Source organism: Erithacus rubecula (genome assembly GCF_903797595.1).
Source record: "Erithacus rubecula genome assembly, chromosome: 6".
NCBI classification, from domain to species: domain Eukaryota; kingdom Metazoa; phylum Chordata; class Aves; order Passeriformes; family Muscicapidae; genus Erithacus; species Erithacus rubecula.
Genome location: NC_136688.1, coordinates 50,869,452 through 50,891,804, shown reverse-complemented (window position 1 = coordinate 50,891,804; position 22,353 = coordinate 50,869,452). Strand labels below are relative to the sequence as shown.

Genomic DNA, 22,353 nt, shown 5'->3' with positions numbered 1-22,353 from the left:
TGAAAGGTGAATGCAGATGAGCCAACAGCTCGCTGGCTATGGCAGCTGTCACTATGTAAATCTGAATTTGTAAATCTGAATTTGTCTCTGAATGTGGTTTGGAGGGCCTGGGAGAGGATCTGCATGCCATGGAGCAAAGACAGCCCTGGAGTGAGCTTCATTCCCTGTGTGAGTGGTAGGACACACACCACCACCTAAAACCCTTTCCATGTTTAAACAAAGACACTGTGGATACACTGCTTCTTCCAATCAGTTCAGTATAGGCATTTAATAGGCTAAATGGTGAAATACATCTACAGGACATACATTAGTCGAGTATTATGTACAGGTGGCATTTTACAAAATTAGAAAGAACTGAAATAGAGCAAAATTCAACAATGTCTTACTCCATAAAACTTCCTTTCTGCACTACATGAAATATTCTACAAGCTAGACTAGAAAAATATGACTGAATGTCTTTTTTTTTCTTTTTAGTTTCTACAAAGCTTTTAATCCAGAAAAAATACAAAACAACTATTCAGTTTATTAGAGAGACAACACTTGCACACAGACAAAGTAAGTGGACATTCATAGACCTGCAAGTTGAATAAATAGGGTTTGTTTGTATAAAACAATTTTCTCTCTATCTTGCTTTCCTGTTTTAGGGCCTCTGGCCCATGGTCAGAAAAATAAAAATGGGAGGAGGAGTTTGGCTTTGCACAGTTCTTAAACTGAGGCCACACAGCTTCAGGAGAAAGCTTTAGTTTGAAGCAATCATCTGCTTCAGGTAAAATACTTCAGGGGAGCAGCACAAAAGAGGGGAAAGGAAAGAGAGGAGTAATTAGGCTGCAAGAAGGAAATCTGGGATTTCTATACCAGCTGCAGCTTTAAGTACAAGGAGGAAAACGGTAGTGGTGCTTGTGTGGCGTTTTTTCAGGGTGTATGCAGAATGTAGTTGTTTCTTTGGGAAGCATACTTAGGGAAGTGCCATTGACCTCAGGTGGAAATAGGATAAGGGCCATCCAGAGCAGGAAGGGAGGGAGTGTCTAAAAGCAGATAGAGAGCACAGAAAATTGGGGGAAGTGTTTCAAACAACTGTTTTTCCTTTCATAAAGCAAAAAGCAAATTAAGTGATACATCTAACGTCATTCCTCACAGAGCTGGGCAGATGCAGATTGGCAGGAAATCACACAGCTAAAAATATGTCGTCACTGCTGCTGTTTTCTCCCCAGAGCTTTGTAAAACTTCTTGACAGTCGATGCAAAAGCAGCATTTGAAGAGCACCTCCCATCAGCCTGGCTCTCCTCCTGCCACGGTGGGTCCGAGCTGGGCACCCCCCTCTCCTCACTGCCCCTCTGCCAACACGTGGCTCCAGCTCTGCTGGCTTCATTGGCTTTACCAGAAACTGCCACCAGTGAAGGGGGGGACAGGGACAGCAGGGACAGCAGCCAGATTTAGGAAGTGCTCTTGAAACCTTCAGTTACTCTGGTGAAATTTGGTGCTCTGACCAGAATCCCACTCACCCAACAAAGTAATTCTAACAGTGTAGGCAAGAAAGTCTACATCAAGAAGGCAAAACAGATTGTTAATATAGATTGAGAGAGCAAAGTTTAACTTAAGTATCACGTTATACTGTACTACACTGCTTATAAAAAGGGTCCTAGATCCCAAACACCCCAAATAATGAGCTATAGTTTTGTACATAAATTAATGTTGCTTTGAAGTAAAATAGTCTCTTTCCTTTGTAATAAACATTCATTGCACAGAATTCTTTGTAAGTAAATATATTAAATTTGGTTGCTAAGAAGGTAAAAACTTATTAATACATCTGGCCAGTAAATTTCATCAACCATCACACAAGTTGTTGTTAGCGAAAATTATTACTGAAGAAAAGAAAGCACTTGGAAGTCAACTTAGGAGTTAATGCTGGAAGAAATCCTATTATTTTGCTCCATCTATAGCAAGCAGCTTCTTCTGGATGCAACATTAATTGGAAGTGCAGAGCCCATCCAGCCCTGCAGATGTGAAGAAAGCCAGCTTTGCAGCTTACAGCACACTCATCACTGACAGTCAAACCCTCTGAGTACAGGCAGTGTCCACCCCCACCAGCCCAGTGTGTTTTGGGCTAAGATTGGTGCTTCTCCTGGGACAGTAGGACAGAGTCTCTGTGCTGGAATGGATTCACTCCTGTCAAAATGATCCCCGAATTCCCAAGGAAAATCCACTGGAGGGCAGGGGTGTCCAGAGACAGCTTGTGACATGAGCTCTGGGCCCCAGGAGGTGATGCTGCAACCAAAGCTGAGGGGGTTGAGGAGGGCACCCCTTGGCACAGGTGTTCCTGCCAGCAGTGCCTACTTGGGCAGCTGTTAGTCCTTCCACCACACCTCTCCTACTGCAGGTGGCTCAGGGGAAGCCTGGAGCCAGGCAAAACAGAGGACAGGTTTGGGATGTGCTATGGAGCTCCTGTCACCACCCAGCTCAGGGCAAGGGAGGAGCAGCTGTGCCCCTGCACCTACATTATACACCAAACATACCAAAGAAGTAATGTCCCAACAGCCCCTGTGAACAAAGGCAGCCCTGGGGGAAGCAGCAGCCATCTCACCAGCTTTAAGGGTGACAAGTGCAGCCACACTACTGGAGCTGGCCCGGAGAGTGCACAAACAGCAGGATCCACCCACCGAGCCCAACACGCAGCCTCACACAAACCAGCGACCGTCAGCGCCTCGTTCAGGTACAGACAGCGCTTCCAAAGGCATCAGCCTTCCTGAAAAGGCAGCTAAGGAAAGGCTGGTTCCAAATACGCACAGGTTAGCCAAAGGGAGAGAACTGCTCTGGGCTGCCCCAGGGCGGCAGCCTGGAGGCAAACCTTGCCCTTGCGTCTCTATACAAAAGTTACAAAATCAACTGGTGACATTATATTACATCTATTGTCCATAATATCACAGTGCTAGTTTTAAATGGCTAAAAAAAAGGAAAGTTTTCAGATTTAAGACATTCCTCCTGTAGAAACGCAACCCCTTTGTCCTGCTGTTGATACCTGAAAGCCTTTCTTGAAAAAGATAAAACCAATGAAATGCACTAATTATAATTAGGAGCATTTTTTCCTTGACAGCCTTGTATTTCCTAACACATCCCATTGTTTCCCAAGGGGAAATTAAACAAAGAATATGAATCCCAGCCTGAAAATCAAAATGTTAGAAGAACAGTTCTAAAGCCCAGATGCTTCTTACCAGGTACTAACTAAATAAAACCCTTGCAGACTGAAATACAGATTACTTTGACATGTCTTCAGAGTGTATTAGCTTTCCAATAACATTCACAATGAAGTTTCACTTCTGGGACCATGGAGTTCCTACTCATTCTCTTCAATTCTGCTTTCCAGAGTATCTGTACTGTCTTCCACCTCTTGAGCTGGGTGTGCTAAAGTATCTGCAAAGAAACAGCTCATCAGTATTTATTTCCCCATATAGGTGCAGCCTTTGTTTGATTCCCTGCCCTGCCTGGCAGTTAATCTGTCAGGGTGATCAGACCTGATACAAGAAATCTTCTCTGTTTGCAAACCAGTAGTTAAGCCTGAAGTAGGGAATTCTGAGTGCATCACAGTCCGACTTTTCCAGGAACCTGAGACCTCAGGTAAGATATTAGAGAGAGGAGGTGATCCCTATGGACAGCCACTGTCATGGGAAGGATACCCAGTCCAGAAATCTGCTTAAGCTGTCAGGCCTGAAGACATAATGAGTCCAAATCACAGCACAAAAACAACAAAGAAACCACAATATATAAGCTGGAAGTCAGAAAATAGATTTGGCTCCTATTTCCTCTTGAATGATCAAACCCTGTGGTTGTCACCACCCAGAAATGCCAACTGGAATAGAAGGTGATTTTATACTTCAAAACCTTTTGTCATCACCCCTTTGAAGGGAAGGTGCATCTTGCACCCTTGTCCTGGCTGCTATGTCTGCGTGTTTGGGTGGCAAATGCTGGTGAACTGAAATGGAAACTGGGTGACTCTATAGGAGAGAAGCACAGCACTGAGATGAAAAAACAAGGAAATAAATAGACCAGTTTCCCACTGGAGAACTTCCAGTGCAAGCTACACTTAGACAAGGTCTTACCTTTACCTGTACTCACCCCACAGTGACACTACTGGTCAGGGGTAGGAATTGTGAGCTCTTGTGCTGCACTGACACACTCCTGAGACACCAGGATGCTTTGAAAACGTGCAGCTGTCAAACACTACACTTTCAGGATAGGAGACAGGGATACATACATGCTACTGACCAGGACTACTGTTCCCCACAGTGACCCAATGTGCAGTGCACTGGCTGCCTGTTGGCCATGAAAACACCATTGCTCAAAAGCTACACCAATATTTTCAGTCCACAGGACTCCTCCAGTGCAATACCTACAATTGTTTGTCTCATTGTACAATGTTACAGCACTGTCTGAAACAGCTATTTTCCTATGAGGAACAAGGATGAAAATTACTAATTCAGACCTTCCAGATCCATCTGCTGCTGCTGCTGGCCACAGACTCTTTGGTCACCATGAAGAGCCTTGTCCTCTGCTGACTTGAGGTCCTCAGGAGGCCAGCGCAGCTCCCCGCTCTCCACCTCCCCGGACTCGGTGGGCTCCACCACGATGGAGGGCAGCCTTTTGGACAGCTTGGGGTACTTCTCACGGGAGTCTGGGAAGGCCTGGGGAGACATTTGGGAGCGTACATCAAAGCTTTGCACAGGGTTGTATATTCAGAGCAAGCAGAGGATGTCCTTTCCATATTTGACACCCACTCATGTCCATTAAAAAATTCTTTTCCAGCTGGTGCAGATCAACAGCCCTGCACAGGGATTTCAGCACCAGCTGAACCCAGCTCCTTCTGGCCAAGCATGGTACAGAGAGGCTGCAGGTCTCAGCACACTCTTCCCTGCACGTGCTGTCCCTTCCTAAACAAAGAATCCACTTTGCTTGCCAGTGTGTTGAGGAGATGGTTGCCTTAACTTGTGTGATCTGACATGAGCAGTGAAGATGGACACTTGGGAGACAGAATCTGTTATGCTGCCAAACACTCATGTTTCGGTTCTGGTGGGGTTTTGGGACACAGAAGTCACTGCTGTAAGGCCAAGTTAAAGGGCTGCTGCAGCCCCTCTGGCTGCTGTTCTTTTGCTCTGATGTGATATTCACGTTTTCTTGCAGTGATAGTTCATTAAGAAAGCACCATTGTGTGAAGCTATGTTCTGCAGTGAAACACTATTTTATGATGCATTCATGCAAAACAGGTAGTCCCAGAGAACATCTCTACACAGAGGACGGTGCCAGCTATTTATTTTCATTTGTTACATTGAAGCTGCAGATCAAACACTACACAGTGGCTAGAGCTTGAATCTGAACCAGGGCTTTTTCGTGAAGGATACTGTAGCACACAGAAGTGCTTTCCTGTTTTCAATGTAGCTGGATCACTTAAACCTCTCAGGGTACTTTGTTTTGAATAATCTTTTTTTTTAAATTGGTTTGGTTTTTTGGTTTTTTTTTTTTTTGGAAAAATCATTCCAGCTCCTCCAGGATATTACCATAAGAAACTGTTGTTGCTTCACTGAAACCTATTCTCCAAATTCCATATACCTGCACTAACAAGCTACAAATCACTCTGTGCTAGCTGAGTTTGATTTTTATTTTATTTCATTGTGTTTCATTTCTTACAATAAAATCAAGGTGCATGTGAGGGGACTGAACCAGGACTGGAAAGCAAGAATGATCCCAGTTTAACTTCAGAGGCTTCCACAGGTTTGCTGGGGCTGGTGGGAACCTCCCCACATATCTGCAGAATCTTCAGGGTCTGAACTGGACACTGAACAGGGTCTCTGCTTGAACAAGCCCTGCTGGTTATGTGAGCCAGTCTCAGCACAGCTCCTTAGTGTTATGAGACAGTTAAGAAAAACTTATTTTGTGAGAAAGTGCCTTCAGTACAATAAGACCATGTGAATCACTCAAAGTAAACCTTTCTGATGCCACCCTGAGCTGCACCCACAGTTTATAACTCATCCTGACCAAGCAATGCTGCTTATGCTGCCTATCAGAAAAGAGCTGCCCAACTTCCCCTTACATAGACTTCTCCTGAGCTGTTCATAATTTGGAAAGACATTTCCATGGCATCTGTCTTGACTGGGAGGAATTTTTAAGAAGTGGCCAATACAATCCTGCTTCTTGGAAACCAAGTATAAGACACTATCTCCTTGGGCAGGACAGGCTCACAGATCTGCTGAGCAGCAGTGCCCTCCTCTGCAGACCCACAGTGGAGCCCAGCTCCTGCAGCCTCACAGCTCAGCTGGCAGAAAATAGCCATTAAATTGTGGGCAAATTGCTGGATTTTCTGCCATGGCTGCACAGGCAGGTGACAGTGACCTCTTCCCAGGCTGTTGTGCAGCCTGCTGGGGTGGCAGAGGGCTGCATGACAGCCACCCCATCCCCAAGCCTGCTGCAACCCCTGGATGGGTGATGCAACACAACAAAAATTCTGCTTCTTCATCTGCTTTCTGAAGCCTGAGGAAATGACAAGGAGAGGTCTAAAAATGGGCTGGGAGATGATTATTACAGCTGCAAGAAAATTTAGGAAAGGCACCTGTGTGGCCTCAGCTGTGGCTATTTTTGTTTGTGTCATTCTCATATGGTCTTTTCTCACATCAACCACATAATTTTTTTTCCACCAGAGCCCAGTATTTACCATGTCCCTTCAGGAATGAGTCAGGACTGGCAGGAAGCAGAGCTGCCTGTTGGGCCTTGCTGTGTTTTTCTGCAGAAGCTGGAGCGTGTGATGAGTGGGCAGGAGACTGCAGGAGGAGAAGGACCAGTCTCCTGGACAGAGTGCTTGGAAGCTGCTGGAAGGAACCTAGTTTTCCCACTGAGTCACTGAGTTTGTGTTATATCTCATTTCTGTTTGATTTTTTTTTTTTTTTTTTCTTCAGGTGGCTATCAGTAAAATGTGGATGCTAGCACCTTCTTCCAGGGGAAAGATAAAGAAGCTGGCAGAAAACTCTGGGGCATATGATCAGAGACACCATAGAACAGCCCTAAATCCACAGGTGACATCAGGGCTTGGAGAGAGTTGGGCAGCATACACTAATACAACACTGACAACCTGGAACATGGTGAAGAAGAGGAAAAAGAATATTGAAAACTTGCTCCTTGAGTGAGCAGCATCCATCCTGTGCAGCCTCTGAGGCATGGGAAAGTCCATGGTACACTCTTTAAATGCACAAAGCCTTTCCTTACACAAACAAGTGATCCTAAAGGAATTTGCAAAATTTCTGTTCTGACTTCCTTAGCTTCCAAATGCTAGATTTACACCTGCAACAGGCTAGTGTAGCTCTCTGAGAGATGGAGGAGATCTCTCCTTCCAACATTACACATTGTGCTGAGAGGCAGCTCAGCCCCACCAGGACCCATTATGTGGATTGTCCCTGGCAGTGACAGAGTCACGAGCACAACCACAGAGCACAAGCTGTGATGTGGGGGCTGCACGAGGGGGGCTTGGGACATCGTGATCCCTCCTGCTGCCACAGGCACCACGGGTGGGAGTTGCAGTGGGTGTGTGGAACTGCCTGGGGACACAAAATGCTCTTGCACCTGCCAGCAAATGGCCCTGACCAGTGGTGCTGCTATGATGCCACAGCCATTTCTGTGAATTAGCCAATCATTTCAAATGGTCTCTGTTCTAAAACGGGAGCTCCCTCTGAGCCTAAGGAAACTCAGCTCATTTGAAGGGTGGCTGTATAAAAGCTTGGCACAGTGCTGGCTGGATGTCTTCATTGCACAGTAGTTGCTCAGATGTGAACTCCTGGTGACAAACAGCCTCTGTGCCTGCATCCCTGCAGGATCTGGGCATTGCTGTCACTGTGCCCTGCAGACCTGGCAGCCCACAAAACACTTCAGCCAAACTCTTAAGTTTTAACGATAGAACCTAAGGAGGATCAAACACATTCCAGGGCTTGTTCTTCTGGCAGCAGTGCTCTGCAACTCAACACCTACCCTAAGGACAGTTACTGGCTGCATTAAATTGCTTTTGACAAACAACTCAGGACACTTTTCAGTTCTGCTGCAGTTACCTGGCTGGAAGGGCCTCCCTCCTCGTCAGGAGTCTGGCTGAGCGCGAATTCCTCCATCGCCGGCTCTCGGGTGTTCATCACCTCTGTCATGCTGTGAATATCAGAAGAGAAGGGACACCTCAGCACTGAGCTTTGGCCCCACAGCTAATTTAACACAAGGTATTGGCTTTCCATGTTGCTTAAAATAATTGTGTTACACAATTGTGTCCTTCATGAATAGTCCAAAAAATATTTCCTTGGCCTCCAAGACAACTGTTACTGCTGCATGTTGTGATGCTGTGCAGGGCACTGACCCCAGCTACCCCTGGAGTAGCAGAGAGGACCCCACAGAGTCCCAGAGTCATCAGCTGGAAACTGGAGTCTTCCAATGTTATCAGCTATCAGTTTATCACTGATACCTGAGCTCAGAAATTGCGTCTGTTGACCAAAAAAAGTTACTGGTGGAAATACCAGTCTTGAATTAAATTCTTATTCTGATTCTTCATAATGTCTTCAATATTTGCTCTTCCAGATGTCTCTTCAATTTAGTCATGAGCCAGCACTTCTTTTTAAGCTGTTAATTCCAGACATACCAGCTGTATTGGTGTCTAAGGACCAGATTTTCAGTAGTCTTTACTTGCCTGAGTGTTTGGAGAGGTGTTGAGTGAGACTTCCAAATGCATCAGGGACTGTTTAGCACCTGAATCTCATTTAAAACAGGGACTTAGAAACCTAAGGTGCTTATGTGCCCATTAAGCATCACCCTGTGCCTTTTGGCACCCAGGCAGTGCAGTGCTGGCCCCAGCCTGGTTCTGCTGGGCATTGCAGCATTCCAGAGCAGAGAGGCAGACCTGGATGCAGCCCTCCCTGCACAGCTCAGCCCAGCCTGTGGCTGGGCAGCTGCACATCTCCATGGCATTGGGATTTTCCTCACATTTGCCATTCATAAATACAGCATTCCACTGAAAAATCTGAGGATGCCTGGAATCTCCAGAATGCATATTAAGCATGTAGGAGCAAACAGAGCCACTCTGAGCTGAAGGGGCCGTGTTCATTTTGCATGTTAATACATCAGCCCTGGAGAGCTCTGGCATGGGGCTTTCACTCTCCTTAGCTGGCATTCATCAGGCAGGGCAGTCAGTGGCTGCTGGAGCCTCCTGCAGCACACAGAGTGTAGGCATCATCCTTTAGGATGCCCTGCCACCTGCCACAGCAAACACTCCTTTAGGCACGACCAAATGCTGCCATTAATTCTGGTCCTGCTGCACACACAAAAGCCTTCTTTGAAACAGCTGGACCTTCTGAGAAATGCCAACTAAAACATCTTAAGGATAACTTGTTTCAGGCTTACATTACAAATTACTGGACAGAACTAAATTTTACAATATCTGCAATTACTATGAAACCCTTCACAATGGCTTTAATTAGCTGTAGCATGGAGCAGCATGATAGTGCAGAGACTTTCACTCCCATTGCAACACATTTAAGAAAAAGCATGGCAGAACCATGGGACACTTGAGCTCAGCCGTGGACCAGGACCCAAGGCCATAGGCATTCATCAGAATAGAGAAAAGCCCTGAAGGGTCAGCCTTGGACCCAACCAACACTGAATTAATTCACACACTTCCTGGTACGAGCACAGAACAGGAAAGCAGAACAGGCTCTGACACCCAGCAAAATATTGAACCAAACCCCTGATGTAAGCACCCTGCAGCTTACACAACTTTCATCCTCCCAGAGCCATGGCACAGTAGAAGACAGACAGATTCTGCCTGCAAGGAGGAATGTTTTGAGCTCCCAGTCCTTGCTTGAACCTGTACCACTCCCCAGGGACAGCACAAACCATCTAATCAGTAAAATACATAGGTTTTCTGGACACGTTTTTATTCCTGCAGCAGCCAGCAGGCCATACCACCAGGCACCTGTGGACAACAGCACCACAACAGTGGTGACCTGGAAATGGGAGACCCCTACCAGCTGTGGTGACTGTGGCCCCTGCCCTGCCAGCTGTTCCTGTCACCTGAGACAACACTTAAAAGAACAGAGATGTGCCCTTGGCCCAAAAGCAAAGTAGCACTCCCTCTGGTATCTCCTCTCTCTGAGATCACCTCTGGTGCTCATTCCATTCTTGCCTTTTTTTCCCACTCTGGCCCCATTCTCTTCCTTGTTCCCAGAGGACCCTTTTCACCCCTCCTGCTGCCCCTCTGGGAATGACCACACTAGGCAGGACCATGCTCTCCCAGCCCAGCTCTTTGGGGACAGCTGTTTTGCAGGGCTTCCACACCCTGTGTTAGCCAGACCCAGCTGTGAGCCTAGAGGAGCACTGGGCCCACCACCCTGAGCATGTCCAAGAGGAACTTCTTTCTCTTGGCATCCTTTTTGGGGTTCAGCACCCTAGGCCCAGCTGTCCTGGATTGCAGGGAAAAGGAAATGAGAAAGTGTGTGTCTAGATGGAAATAATCTTGGAGGCTTTGTGTGGGGTCAGTATTTATGAAGTCTTGGTCTTGGCAAGCACAGAAAAGCCATGCACCACTGCTGTGTGTCCTGGGGGTTGGTCCCTGCTAGCCACAGCAGACTCCTGCAGTCACTCATAGCTGGCTGGTTTATTTTAGCAGCCATTCAATGCATTGAAAATGTTTAAATATTTCTCTGTCCTTGTTCCATGGGAAATTAGAGATATACATCCACACATGCACTGTCAAATGTGTCATATGAGCTCAAAGATGTTAAGACCTCACGAAATTCTATTATTGAGCAATAATGGGCTCCGTGCTTCCCTAAGACCACATTATACCCTGCAGATTATTTGTAAATGACAAAGACAAATGATTCGGGCTAGAAAAATGGTGACAGTCCTGCCAGTGCTAGAGCAGATGCCTCAGTGAATCAGTTCCCAAGCTGTTGAAGCCCAGGCCATTTCAGAAAATCTGTGCAACTTAAGGCTTTGATTGAATAGGATGGCAGAAGTGATTGTACTTGATGTGTTTCAGCATAGAACATGGGGCCATGCAATTGGCAATATAATTAAGCTTTAACTGGAATAGATTAATTATTCCCAGTCTCCACTTCTAAACAGTGCAGGAAAGCAGAAGAATCTATATAGGCTGTGAAAGCTGTGATGTTTCCAACAAGCTTAACTAGGTCTTTAACAGAAAAAATAACTAGATGTAAAATAATTGAGAATGCCACTGCAAATCAGTTCACTGAAACTTCAAAATCACATGTAGGACATCACTGAGTTTTTTATAAAGCCATATAATCTGAACAACAGGCTTGGTGGTGCTGCTTAGGGCTTTTTAAACTGTGATCAGATTTATGTACAGGACAATTTTTTGCTTCTCAGGCAGTGTTGATGGAAAATATTAAGCCACTTTTAGTGCTGCTTTTATGTGAGATACAACAGAAAAGTGGTTGATACAAGCAATTATAAGAAGTACAGTTCTTTAATTCATTCTTGCATTCATTTTATGTATGATAGATGCTGGTACCACCAATGACATCCAGTAGCCATAGTGATGCAAACAAGGCAATAAATAGCATTTACAAACAAAGGATAAATTATGTTCTGGTGGATGAGTCATCTACTCTGCACCTTAAAATTCTTGTGTCAGTGAATTAAGAGATACATTACTTCCCCTAGGTTTAATTAAGCACAAATATAGCAGTTGGGGGGGGAGGAGCAGGAATCTGTTCTTGCATTTCTCTGAGAAAACTACAGAGAAGATTATTTTAAATGCAGTGCTAAAGTGCTACAGTCCCAGGACCTGAGCATGCTGATCTTTTTCCAGAGGCACGGGACAAAAGCACAGATCACTTTCTGCTGCTTGTGACAGCACTAACAAGGTCAATATCAGCCTGCCAAGTACTAAACCACCTCCCATGGGAAAGGCATGAGACAACACATAATTTTTTATTCTAGGTTTTGAATAGAGGGCAAAACTGACCTCTGAAATTCATGAGGAAAAAGCAGTCTCTGAATGCAGACCAGCTTCAGGACTCAAAAATGTGCAGCACTTATGGAAAATAGGCAGGTTGTGTGATGCAAGGAAGTATTTCCTTAAGGACAGGGGGCACAGACATGTTTTATGGGACAAGCTGAGCCATGGTGAGGAAGAGCTGCTACCTGAAGCAAGGATCAGTCTGGGAGATTCTCAGACATGCAGTGAACTGAGGCTGATCCTGCTCTCACCTCCCCAGCCAGGACAGGCAGCAAAGGGGACACCAGCCAGGGTATGAGGCTCTGTGGAGGATAAGCAGCAAGCACAGGGCAATGACAGCAGAGAGCACATTACCTTCAATCACATCAATGGGTGTCACTTGCCAAAACTGTCCTTCCTGCAGGCGCTGATGGAGCGTCGGGCAGACTCAGTCAAACCCTAGAAGTGCCTGGAAGAGACAACACAGCAGAGTCAGAGCTTGTGGCCAGAGGGACAGTGCTGGCAGGCACTGCTGAGAAAGAGTTGTGCTGAAAGCTTGCTGCAGAAACTCCCACTGTGAAGGTCTGGATCATCCTCTGTGCGAGGTGGGATTTGGTCTTGCTGAGGACGAAGCTCATAAAGCACCTAGTGAATCACTGAGGCAATTAATGTACCAAAGCCACTTAAAGCCACCTGAAACACCTCACAATATGACTCTTTGTGATGCTAAACCTTATTCCTTAGTGTGAGCTGCACAAAAACTGCTGAAACCGAGACATTCTGAAATCCTCCCATACAGAAATTGTATTGATAGTTGGAAAATTGGAAAATAAAAAATGTGTTCCCCTATTTGGCAAGATCAGTTTGTTTAGTGAGACACAGTTCTACTGATCAAGGCACAAAGAAGACAACATATGCTCAAAGAAGAATCCATTAACGTTGCATTACTGCATGATTCTTTTGAAAGTCACAGGGAAAGTGATTTTTTGAAAGATTTACTCCAATTTGAAGGTAATATGTTGACTGGTATCAAGACAGGGAGCCTGCTGAGCAGTGGTGAGGATCCCACCATTTCAAAGGGTGAATCACTGATTTCTGATGACTTCTCTGTCAGAAAGTCTTAGCTGATGAGCCTCAGGAGTTACAGTGTGTAAATATAGTCAGTATCTAGGCCAGAGATGATTTTTTGAGAAATCTGTTTAGCCCTGCAGCTTTCCAAATATATGTTCATGCCAGCCACAGCTATTTCCTTGGATGGGAAAAAGGTGTTTTCAGTGAAGGGAATGGCACTAGTATATATATTTTATATCCTCCAGTGGTTTGGATTCCAGCCCAAATGATTAAACAAATCTACCTGCTCTGGAAGCCTTCCTACCCAGATTTATAACACTGGATTAACTGCACACTGATTTTATTCAAAAACAGTGACAGAGGTAAAACTGTGTATTGCATTCTGGAGGTTCTTCTCGTGCCACAGGCCACGCTTATTGAAAGTTAGGGAAGCAAGAAATCACCTCTCCATCCCCAGGATTCAATTCAGAAGGTTTAACTCTTATCTGTAAATTCTCTTTTCTAACCAATGACCAAACCAGCTTCAGGGAGGCTAATGTTTTGCCCCTTAAAAATTTATTACTACAGTCAATGCTTGTCTCTTATAAAAACAAGGGCATCTGATACCATGATATCCAATGCTCTGGATAGAAGATTTTAATCCCACCATCCATTACAAAGTCACTGTTATTAAACCTACAAAAATTCAGCTCAAACTTGTCTACCTTCAATAGCTCCTGCAGAAAAGACACTTATTACACTGAGTAATTATTACACTGTCAATGAGACACAAAAGGGTGTAAGAGATAAGAAACCAGGCACCACATGGTCACTGGTTGGAATCCAAGCCAGGCCACTTTGAACGTAGAGTTATCTCCAGATCACTGGTTAGTGGTACACAAGGACCCACACAGTACTGAATTAATGAAACCCACATCCATTGCTTTCCAGTCTCAGCAAAGGACTTCTGGATTTAACTGACCCAAGCCCAATCCCCTCTCTGGTGTTTTGGGCAGCTCTGTCCTGTAGTGCATGCAGTGTTGGACAAAGGACATCAGCCCCTGCTGCTCAGGGGCCTGAATAATTAAAAAACCCATTCATTTGGGATCACTGCATGGAAAATGTCCCTTCTCCCATTATCACAGCCGTATTCAGAACCAGAAGAACTTCCCAATCAAGATTGTTGTAGAGTTCAGTGTTTCCAGTGTACAGAACTACCAGAATGCATTTACTTTGAAGAGAAAATACTCACTTTACCTAATAGATGTGATTACCTTCTGTGGCTGATAACAGAGGGAACATAAGCTAAAACCCTTCCTTCTGTGATACTGCTTAATCTTTTAGAAACAAGGCACAGCTACTGAGACCATGCAAAGAGCTTTTAATGCAATGGAAATCATCTGGAAATTATCCAAGTAAACCCTTTCTCTGGTTATCTCTCCTTGTCCCTTAGTTTTACCCACCTTTGCTGCTTTCCAGCTTGGATTTCATCTGCTCATTGCACCCTCTTCCAACCCACCCATCTTCTGCTGCCGGAATAACTTGCCATCCTTTGCCTCAGCTTGATAACCAGCTTCTTCTCTGGCTGCAGGAGCACCAACACAGCTGTACTGTCACTAGTAGGAGCCAAATCAAATACCTGTGCTACTGCCTCAGCCACCCCTGGTCTGGGCTTGCAGGGCCTGGCTGTACCTCCCAGCAAAGAGCAATTAATGCAGGCATTACTCCAATGAGCTGGTCACTTCTTGCCTCTTTAGGAGCCATAGCATGAACCAAGGAAGTCCTGAGATTTCCCAAGTTTTCACTAGTGAGACCAATGAATGCTTCAGTGGTTGCCCCTTTGCCCAGACAAGGACCCTCAGCTCCCACAAAGGGATGAATCTGCACCTGTGCTGGTGTCATGGGTCACAAGCTCAGGCACTGAAAGGTGCTCTCTGGGCTTCTCTCCCCCTTTGGAAAGCATCTGGAACAAATTACATTTTTGGAGCTTCTACACCCCAAGGACACAGCCTGTCCCAGTGGGGTGGTCTGGGGAGTGCAGAAGTGGGATATTGGCAGCAGCTCTGCTCAGCTGGACTGGATGGGAAGCCCACCCTGGCTGTCTCTCCTGAGTCTGCTCTCCATGGGGGCAGAGGACTCTACTAGCCACAGCAGCAGAGGCCTTTCTTTGGAATAAATCTACTGTGAATTGCAAAGTAGATGTTTTTAAAGTAAATGTGCTTTATTGGGCAAAACAGAAACAGGAACTGGGCTACAGGCTGCAATTCTAGCAGCCCACTTGATAAAGGAGCATGTTTCAGAGGCTCTGAGCCCCAAACTTTTCTCCCACAGGAAACAGCACCTCCAAAATCAGGGCACTTCTATTTAGAGATTCCTCCTACTCTGAAAACATCACCCCTTCTCTCTGAGCTGCCCCAGTGCTTGAGACAACTGGGTGGCAAAGTGAGACCTGACCTTAGAATACCAGGGCTGCTGCTAGGTTAGCAGGGACTGCAGGACACCCTCTTCCCTTCCCAGGCTTCCTAAAGTAATCATTTCCCACTAAGCACTCATGGAGATATTATGATTACAGCTTAACAATACCACATTGAAGGTGCACCTTCTAACAAAGTGTAGATAGGAGGCAGAAACTGAACTTGAACCACCATTACACTTGCAAATTATCCTTTTTCTGGCAGGGCAGAAAGGGGAGCCCTCCCCTCCTTATTTCAATGCTCAGTCCCAAGGGCTTTTCCAGCCCTGTGCTTAGGCTGTGCTGGATGAACACTGCCCACATGGCTCTGCAGGCTCGGCCTCGAGCACAGCAGCTCTGCAAGGACGGAGTCAGGCACACACTGCCACAAACAAACCCAGAGCCAGCCTTGGGCACCAGCCCCAGCACAGCCCCTGGGTAAACCTGCCTGCATTCAAGGACTCGAGCCTTTGTGTGTGCTACAAAAAGAACCTCCTGCTATTGATTACAAGGAGAATTGGGATGGGCCGTGCTAAGAATGGCGTTAGGTGGGAGAAGCAATGGTCTGTTACTTGCGTTTTGTAGAGTGGAAAATTTCGATGGGTCACAGGAAACCCTGCTCAGCAAGTCCCAATAAACAAACAGGTCAAAGGAGGTTTTTCCACCCAGAAGAAGAAAGGGTGCCTTATTCAGGCCACTCTGCTGCAGCAGAGCAGGCTATCAGTTCAGCCAGGGTGGAGGGGTGGGCAATCTATGGCACAGCTACGGTTGTGGTGGTTCATGAAACCATGAAGGGGCTGCTCACATGATACAAGAAGGTGCATGCCCCTGCAAGGAATATGACAAGGAAAGTTGGCATTTTCCATGGCCAGGCACTTCTGTGGATCCAACTTCTCTATATCACAGTCTTCTGCTAGCCCCAGGAGGATAGAACTATAGCTGAGAACCACATGGGTGGCCTGGGCCATCCACAGGCAGGACCATGCCCAGTACTCTACTGAGGGTGGGACAGTGACTTCAGCATCTGGGCACCACCCAAAACACTTACAAACCCAAAACACTTGCAAACCCAAAGCACTTACATCAGTGGCACCCACAGCCTTGTTTCCCTGACTGCATCTCAGCTCAGCTTTCGGACACTGCAGGAAGGAACTTGGACAGGCTCTTTGTTTCCCCTGGTTGCACGTCTGTAATAAACGCGCTTTATGATGTGTTCTGGATTCCATGGGACTGGCAAAATGTAAATCACCGCACGGACCACAGAAGATAAATGTATGAACTCCTATTTAAACCTCCCACTTCTTTTTGGATGCAAATCCCTTTCCTAAGCAACTGAGAAAAGTGCGATATGTGTCAGAGTCTGGAGATTAGAGATCTGTTCTGTTCCCTCGTTTCAGAAGCTCTTGTCTTCGGCCACCCACGCAGTACTTGAGTTCTGCTCTCCGCAGGCCAGAGCTGCCTTCCTCTCCTCGGCAGCGTGTGCTCCACAGAAGATGTCGATCTCTCTCAGGAAGCAGCGAGATGAAACAACTCTCGAAGTGGAGGAGCTGAGGCATTTCAGCATGAGACACAGCACGTAGTTTGGGAGAGTGAAAAGGGGTAGGAGGCTGCTATTTCCAGACCCTGCTGCCTCTCACCGCTAACTTTGTGGTGAGCTGCAGTTTTTACTGTTCCTGCTCCAAAGAAACTACTGAGGTAAATAGCACCCTTGGGAATTTCTCAGACACTCATCTGTGGACTCCCAACACTACAAAGCACAGGATTGCAAAGAGCTGATGCTGGCTGATGACTCTAGCTCAGCCTCCTCGACTCCTGGGGTTGCACAATCACCCACTGAGGAGCTGCTGCTCTTCTGACATCCCTGGATCCAGGAGCGCCATGGCTACGTGCAAACCTCAACTTCCAGTTTGCTGTAGTTGCCCAAGTTCCTCCTCTGGCCCTGTTGGCAAAAAGGAGCTAAAAACTAGAGTCATAAATGGTCAAAGAAAAAGTTAAAAGAACTAAAATGTGCCTGTGTTTAACTATCACAATTTTCAAAGCAATCTCATCATTTGGGGATGATTCGAAATTTTTTCATATTATTTTCACTATGCTGCTGCTCTGGGTGCTTCCTTGGTGCATTCTTCCTTTTTCTTTTCTCTTGGCTGCTTTAAAGCAGCTCATTTATTTCAGCTCTTTGATCTCAGCACTAAACTACCTGAGCTTCCTCATGGAAGATGCCACAAGGGATGGGTAGGGCAGGAGAGCAGGGGGGGCAGCCAGACAGGATGCTAGGAGATAGGGAAGGGGAGCAGACAGCCAGGAAGCATGTGTAGAGCAGTGGAAGGAGGAAGAAGTAGAGCAGATGGGAAGAATGACTAAGCCAGCTCCTCTGAATGCTGGTAGACCTCAGTATCGTGGAAATCTCCACAGAGCCCTCACAGAATTGTGTGCTGAGGGAAAGTTTGGATTTATTTTTTTTTTAACATCAGATTTGGCAGCTAATTGATGTGAGAGGAACTCATTAGGAAAACACCCTACCAAAATTAGAGATAAGCCTCAACAAGCTTTTAAATGTTTTAGAGGTATCTTCTGGTACTTGGTGGCAAATACTCTCATCTGAGAATTTGCTTTTGGGATCAGAAATGCCTGTATTGAGCAGAGTGATTCCACATAGGCTTTAATTTCCCATAACCTAATGAAGCCAGCACCTTACAAATAACTATATTGTTCCTTTTAACTTACTAAAAGTTTTCAGAAAGAAATGGTTTTGTTTCTGGGATCTGCTCTGGAAGATGATGATTCTCTCATCCCTAATACTTCATGCCAAAATTGTCCCTCACCTTGTAGCACCCATGGGAATCAGTGACAGATCAAAATTGGCTCCCTGTGCTTCTTTCTACCATTCCCTAGGTATTTTTGGATAGTTCTGAATTCAAGCAGAGGAGTGGGGGAAAAACATCTTAGAGCATCAACATAGAGTACACGATTCTCAGATGGAAATGTCATGGGAAATGGGTTGCAAAATGTTTGATGTCTTTCTGGCACCGTGAAAGAATACTCTGGATAGTCTATCACTGGGCTCATTTCTAGGCAACAGAGTAGTGTAAGAGGTTAGGTGCAGTCAGACAGAACAGTATTTACTCAAAAGACAAATTAGTTATTTCCTTGTAACTTTGGGAAAATTAGAACACAGTTGTATCAGTGTTACAACCTGATATAATATTGAGCATTTAGTAGAGAATTTGGCAAGGCAAATGAAGCAAAAGTGGTAAGATTTTATATAAACAAGCAAACAAGAACCCACCAGAGACTCCTAAGAGAACAAAGACAATGAAGTGGCTATTTATATTTCTTCTTGGCAATTAACAGCACCACCACAGGTGTCGCAATATCACAGCCCAACACCAGAGATGCAGCTGGTTTTGTCCACGAATTAAAACTCCGTCACCTCAACTGAATTTCCAAGCATGGGAAGCTGCCCTAGCCCAAGATGGAGGATATGAGAACACTGTGTCCTACCACAGTAAGAACGGGGAAGATGGAGGGTGAGAAAAACACACAGCTAAAAATTAAGAAATCACTAAAACACAAAAAAATTCAGTGTGCCTTTTTTAAATGAGTCATTAACAGTGAAAGCAGATATGCATTAACAAGGCTGTGAGTTTCCCTGCCAACCAATTAACATTCACCTTTTGAATCTAAAGGTCTACTAAGTACTTGCACAGAGGCATTTTATGTCTGTGTATGTCAGAGACTGAACTGAGCTGAAAATTCAGGCTACATCTCACAAGCTGCAGTGGTCTCAATGGAGGAGCTGGACTTGGACTCTTCTCCTAGTCCTATGGGGACATGGGAACTAGGGGGTAAAACACTGTGGGATCAGTCAGTGCACACTGATGAGAGAAGGGGATTATTGTGCTGGACCACAGCTTCTTCCAGCACTGGCATCTGCTAGGCAGGGGACTGGTCATGCTCTTTCCAAACCATGAAGGAGAGATGGTTCCCAGACCCTGAGGACTTGCAGTCAAAGCGGGACAAAGACTGAGATGAGATTTTAAGGACCTGTTGCTATTAATCAGTCTACTTCACTCTAGCTGGATGTTACTGGTTGGCAGCTTTTCTGGGGTTTGCCATAAAGCTGTCCCCTGAAGATTGAAAGTTCAGGAAATCGATTATTTTATAGAATTGTCCAGAGAATGTGTATGTTTAAGAAGCAAAAGGATGTTGCTGAGGCAGACACTGGTCTCCTTGAAGTCCTGGCAGAGCTCTTCCTGCCTTGAATGACATAGGATCAAGGCTTCTCTGACCAACTTCTCCAAAACAGAAACGGCTAAATGGGCTCAAACACAGGGGTATAATTTCAGAAATGAGAGAGAAAGAGCAATTTCAGCCTGTGACACTCTGGGGTTGGTACCTGATCTATGCAAAAGCCTATTGCTTAATACAAAGAGATCATTGTGAGAAGGGAGGGAAAGTAGTAACTCTTTGTACATCATTTCTTCTGCTAAAGCAATGTACCAAAGATGTTGGAGGAAATTCCACCTGATTGACAAATTGTCAGGCTAGAACAGGAAAGCGACAAAACCGGGTCAAGTTATTCCCTGTTTGCTTGTTTTCTCTTTGTAATCATAATGTTGACTCTGAAAACATGTTTTTAAATGGTGTATTAATTATCGAAATCCTGAGCTGTGAGTTGGATTCTTTTCTGGGCAAAAAAATTGTTGCTCATTAAAACTAAGAGAAGGAAAACACTGGCTTGAGTCTGGTTGTGCGTAGGCAGAATTTCCCCGCTTCACCTTCCTTTACAGGCTACTCATAAGGAGGCATTGTGCTGTGAGCCAGGCAGGCTGCAGGGCAGGTGTGAACACCAAGCCTGGATCCTTCAGTACGATGTGAACTCATGGCCAGGAGGGCTTCACTGCTGCACTGACTGTACAACTGCAGTAAAGATCTCAGTCAGGAAAAGACTAATGGAAACAAATTTCTCTCTGTGCATTGCTTATTGTGGTTGGAGGAGTTAATGCTACATCCAGGCTAACCTGACTCCCCTCCACGACTGTAGCCATATTCAGAGATGCACAAATACAGCTCTGTCTCAGATGAAAAGAAAATTTTTGTGGTATGTTCATTTGGCAGACAGAAAATACTCACACCCCTTGCTTTGAGTGAAACATAGTTCTCATTTACAGAGCAAAGTAGGTTCCTTCATTCTCTAAAAGTAGTCGTATGTGTGGTATTTGCTACCTGATGGGAAACGCAGGATTTCAGTGTTCAGTTCTGCTCGGCTGCAAGCAATAATATCGTCTTAAACTTGTGCTTTGTTAGTCACTTCTTCGCCTCAAAAGTTGTATCGGAAAAAAACAAAACAAAACAAAAAGGCATAAACAAATAGCTGGGGCGATCGCAGCCCACAAACCAACAACTCCCTCAGCGCTGTGCTCATTCATCAGGATTCCTTCACACAGCCATTTCGGCTGCCGAATGAGTTGGGTGGTGTTTTTCTAAACGAGAACCCTTTTTCTCAGTGAATTCTCCGTAACACCCTTTACTCGAACAAACAAGCATGTGGAGAAACAAGCCGAGGCAGAGGCGCGCGTTTCGCCCTCTCCTCTTCCCCCGTTTCCCCGCAGCCGCCCGTGGCTCCGGAGCGCTGCTCCCCGCTCCGCGCTGCTCCCGCTCCGCGCTGCTCCCCGCTCCGCGCTGCTCCCGCTCCGCGCTGCTCCCGCTCCGCGCTGCTCCCCGCTCCGCGCTGCTCCCCGCTCCGCGCTGCTCCCGCTCCGCGCTGCTCCCCGCTCCGCGCTGCTCCCCGCTCCGCGCTGCTCCCGCTCCGCGCTGCTCCCCGCTCCGCGCTGCTCCCGCTCCGCGCTGCTCCCGCTCCGCGCTGCTCCCCGCTCCGCGCCGCCGGCCGGCCCCGCACGGCCCCGCAGCGCTCCGGCCGCGGCACCGCTCGGGAGTCCCTGCCCCGCGCAGACCCGACCTGTGCGGCACCGACCCGACCCGTATGGCACCGATCGCATGGCACCGACCCGCACCGCGCTCGGGGAGTCCCTGCCCCGCGCAGACCCGACCTGTGCGGCACCGACCCGCACGGCACTGACCCGACCCGCACGGCACTGACCCGATCCGCGCTGACCCGCAAGGTACTGACCCGACCCGCATGGATGCGCACACCCCCGACCCGCACGGCACTGACCCGACCCGCACGGCACTGACCCGCAAGGTGCTGACCCGACCCGCACGGACCCGCACGGACCCGACCCGCACGGCACGGACCCCAGCTCCAGGCGCGGGCTCCGCCACGGGCGCGCTGCCCGAGTCCCGGGGCGCTCCTCCCGGCCGCCGCGGGGCTGCGAGCGGGGCTCGCACAGGTGGCAGCTCGCCCCCTCTCCTCACCCCGCCCCGCCACCCGCACCCTCGAGCCCGGCGGAGACCCCCGGCCCGGCTCACCGGCGCGGCAGGCGAGGCGAGGCGAGGCGGCAGCCGCCCGCCGCCCATGCACGGCGGCAGAGGGGAGCCGGCAGCTCCGTCAGCGCGTCCGCATCCTCCCGGGCCGGGCGCTGGCACCGCCGCCGCGGCACCTCCCCGCCCGCAGCCCGGCCCCGCCGCCGCCAGCGCGGGGAAACCACTCCCCCGGCAGCGCCGGCGGGGCGGCGCGCACACACGGCCCGGCCCGGGAGGGGCACTTTCCGCGGACACGGGTGGGATCAGCCAGCCCCGAGCCCCGCACGGTGCCGGTGTCACACAGGTCACTCTCCCGGAGCATTTCCCCCCCCCCCCCCTTGCTTTGTTCACTGGTGTCCCGAGCCCGCCCTGCAACCTCCTTGCTGAGAAAACGTCGAATGTGGGAGGCATTAACTTTTTGGGGTTCTTTTTGACGGGGTTCTTTTTTTGCAGG

The 22,353-nt window shown here is 47.3% G+C and overlaps 1 protein-coding gene across 3 annotated transcripts; it reads right to left on the bottom strand.

Moving 5' to 3' along the window:
• Positions 1-240: 240 nt before the first annotated feature.
• Positions 241-22,088, bottom strand: LBHD2 (LBH domain containing 2). 3 transcript variants are annotated; one of them, XM_079309919.1, is made up of 5 exons: positions 21,906-22,088; positions 12,350-12,443; positions 8,079-8,169; positions 4,478-4,676; positions 241-3,408 (listed from the first exon to the last, which is right to left on the bottom strand). In XM_079309919.1, the coding sequence occupies exons 3-5, from the start codon at positions 8,166-8,168 to the stop codon at positions 3,332-3,334; spliced, it is 366 nt and encodes a 121-aa protein (XP_079166045.1). In that variant the 5' UTR covers position 8,169; positions 12,350-12,443; positions 21,906-22,088; the 3' UTR covers positions 241-3,331. The 3 variants fall into 3 exon arrangements, with proteins under 3 accessions (XP_079166045.1, XP_079166044.1, XP_079166043.1); XM_079309918.1 differs by having other exon boundaries at positions 21,890-22,075; XM_079309917.1 differs by lacking the exon at positions 21,906-22,088 and adding an exon at positions 20,610-20,628.
• Between the last annotated feature and the right edge of the window lie 265 nt (positions 22,089-22,353).

What these genes read in the sequence shown, in the direction of transcription:
- LBHD2 (XM_079309919.1), bottom strand. Translation starts at nt 8,168, where the DNA reads ATGACAGAGGTGATGAACACCCGAGAGCCGGCGATGGAGGAATTCGCG. An exon ending in AGGGAGGCCCTTCCAGCCAG is followed by an intron (nt 4,677 to 8,078) that starts GTAACTGCAGCA and finishes ATGTCTCCCCAG; the next exon opens with GCCTTCCCAGACTCCCGTGA. An exon ending in GCAGCAGATGGATCTGGAAG is followed by an intron (nt 3,409 to 4,477) that starts GTCTGAATTAGT and finishes GTTTCTTTGCAG; the next exon opens with ATACTTTAGCACACCCAGCT.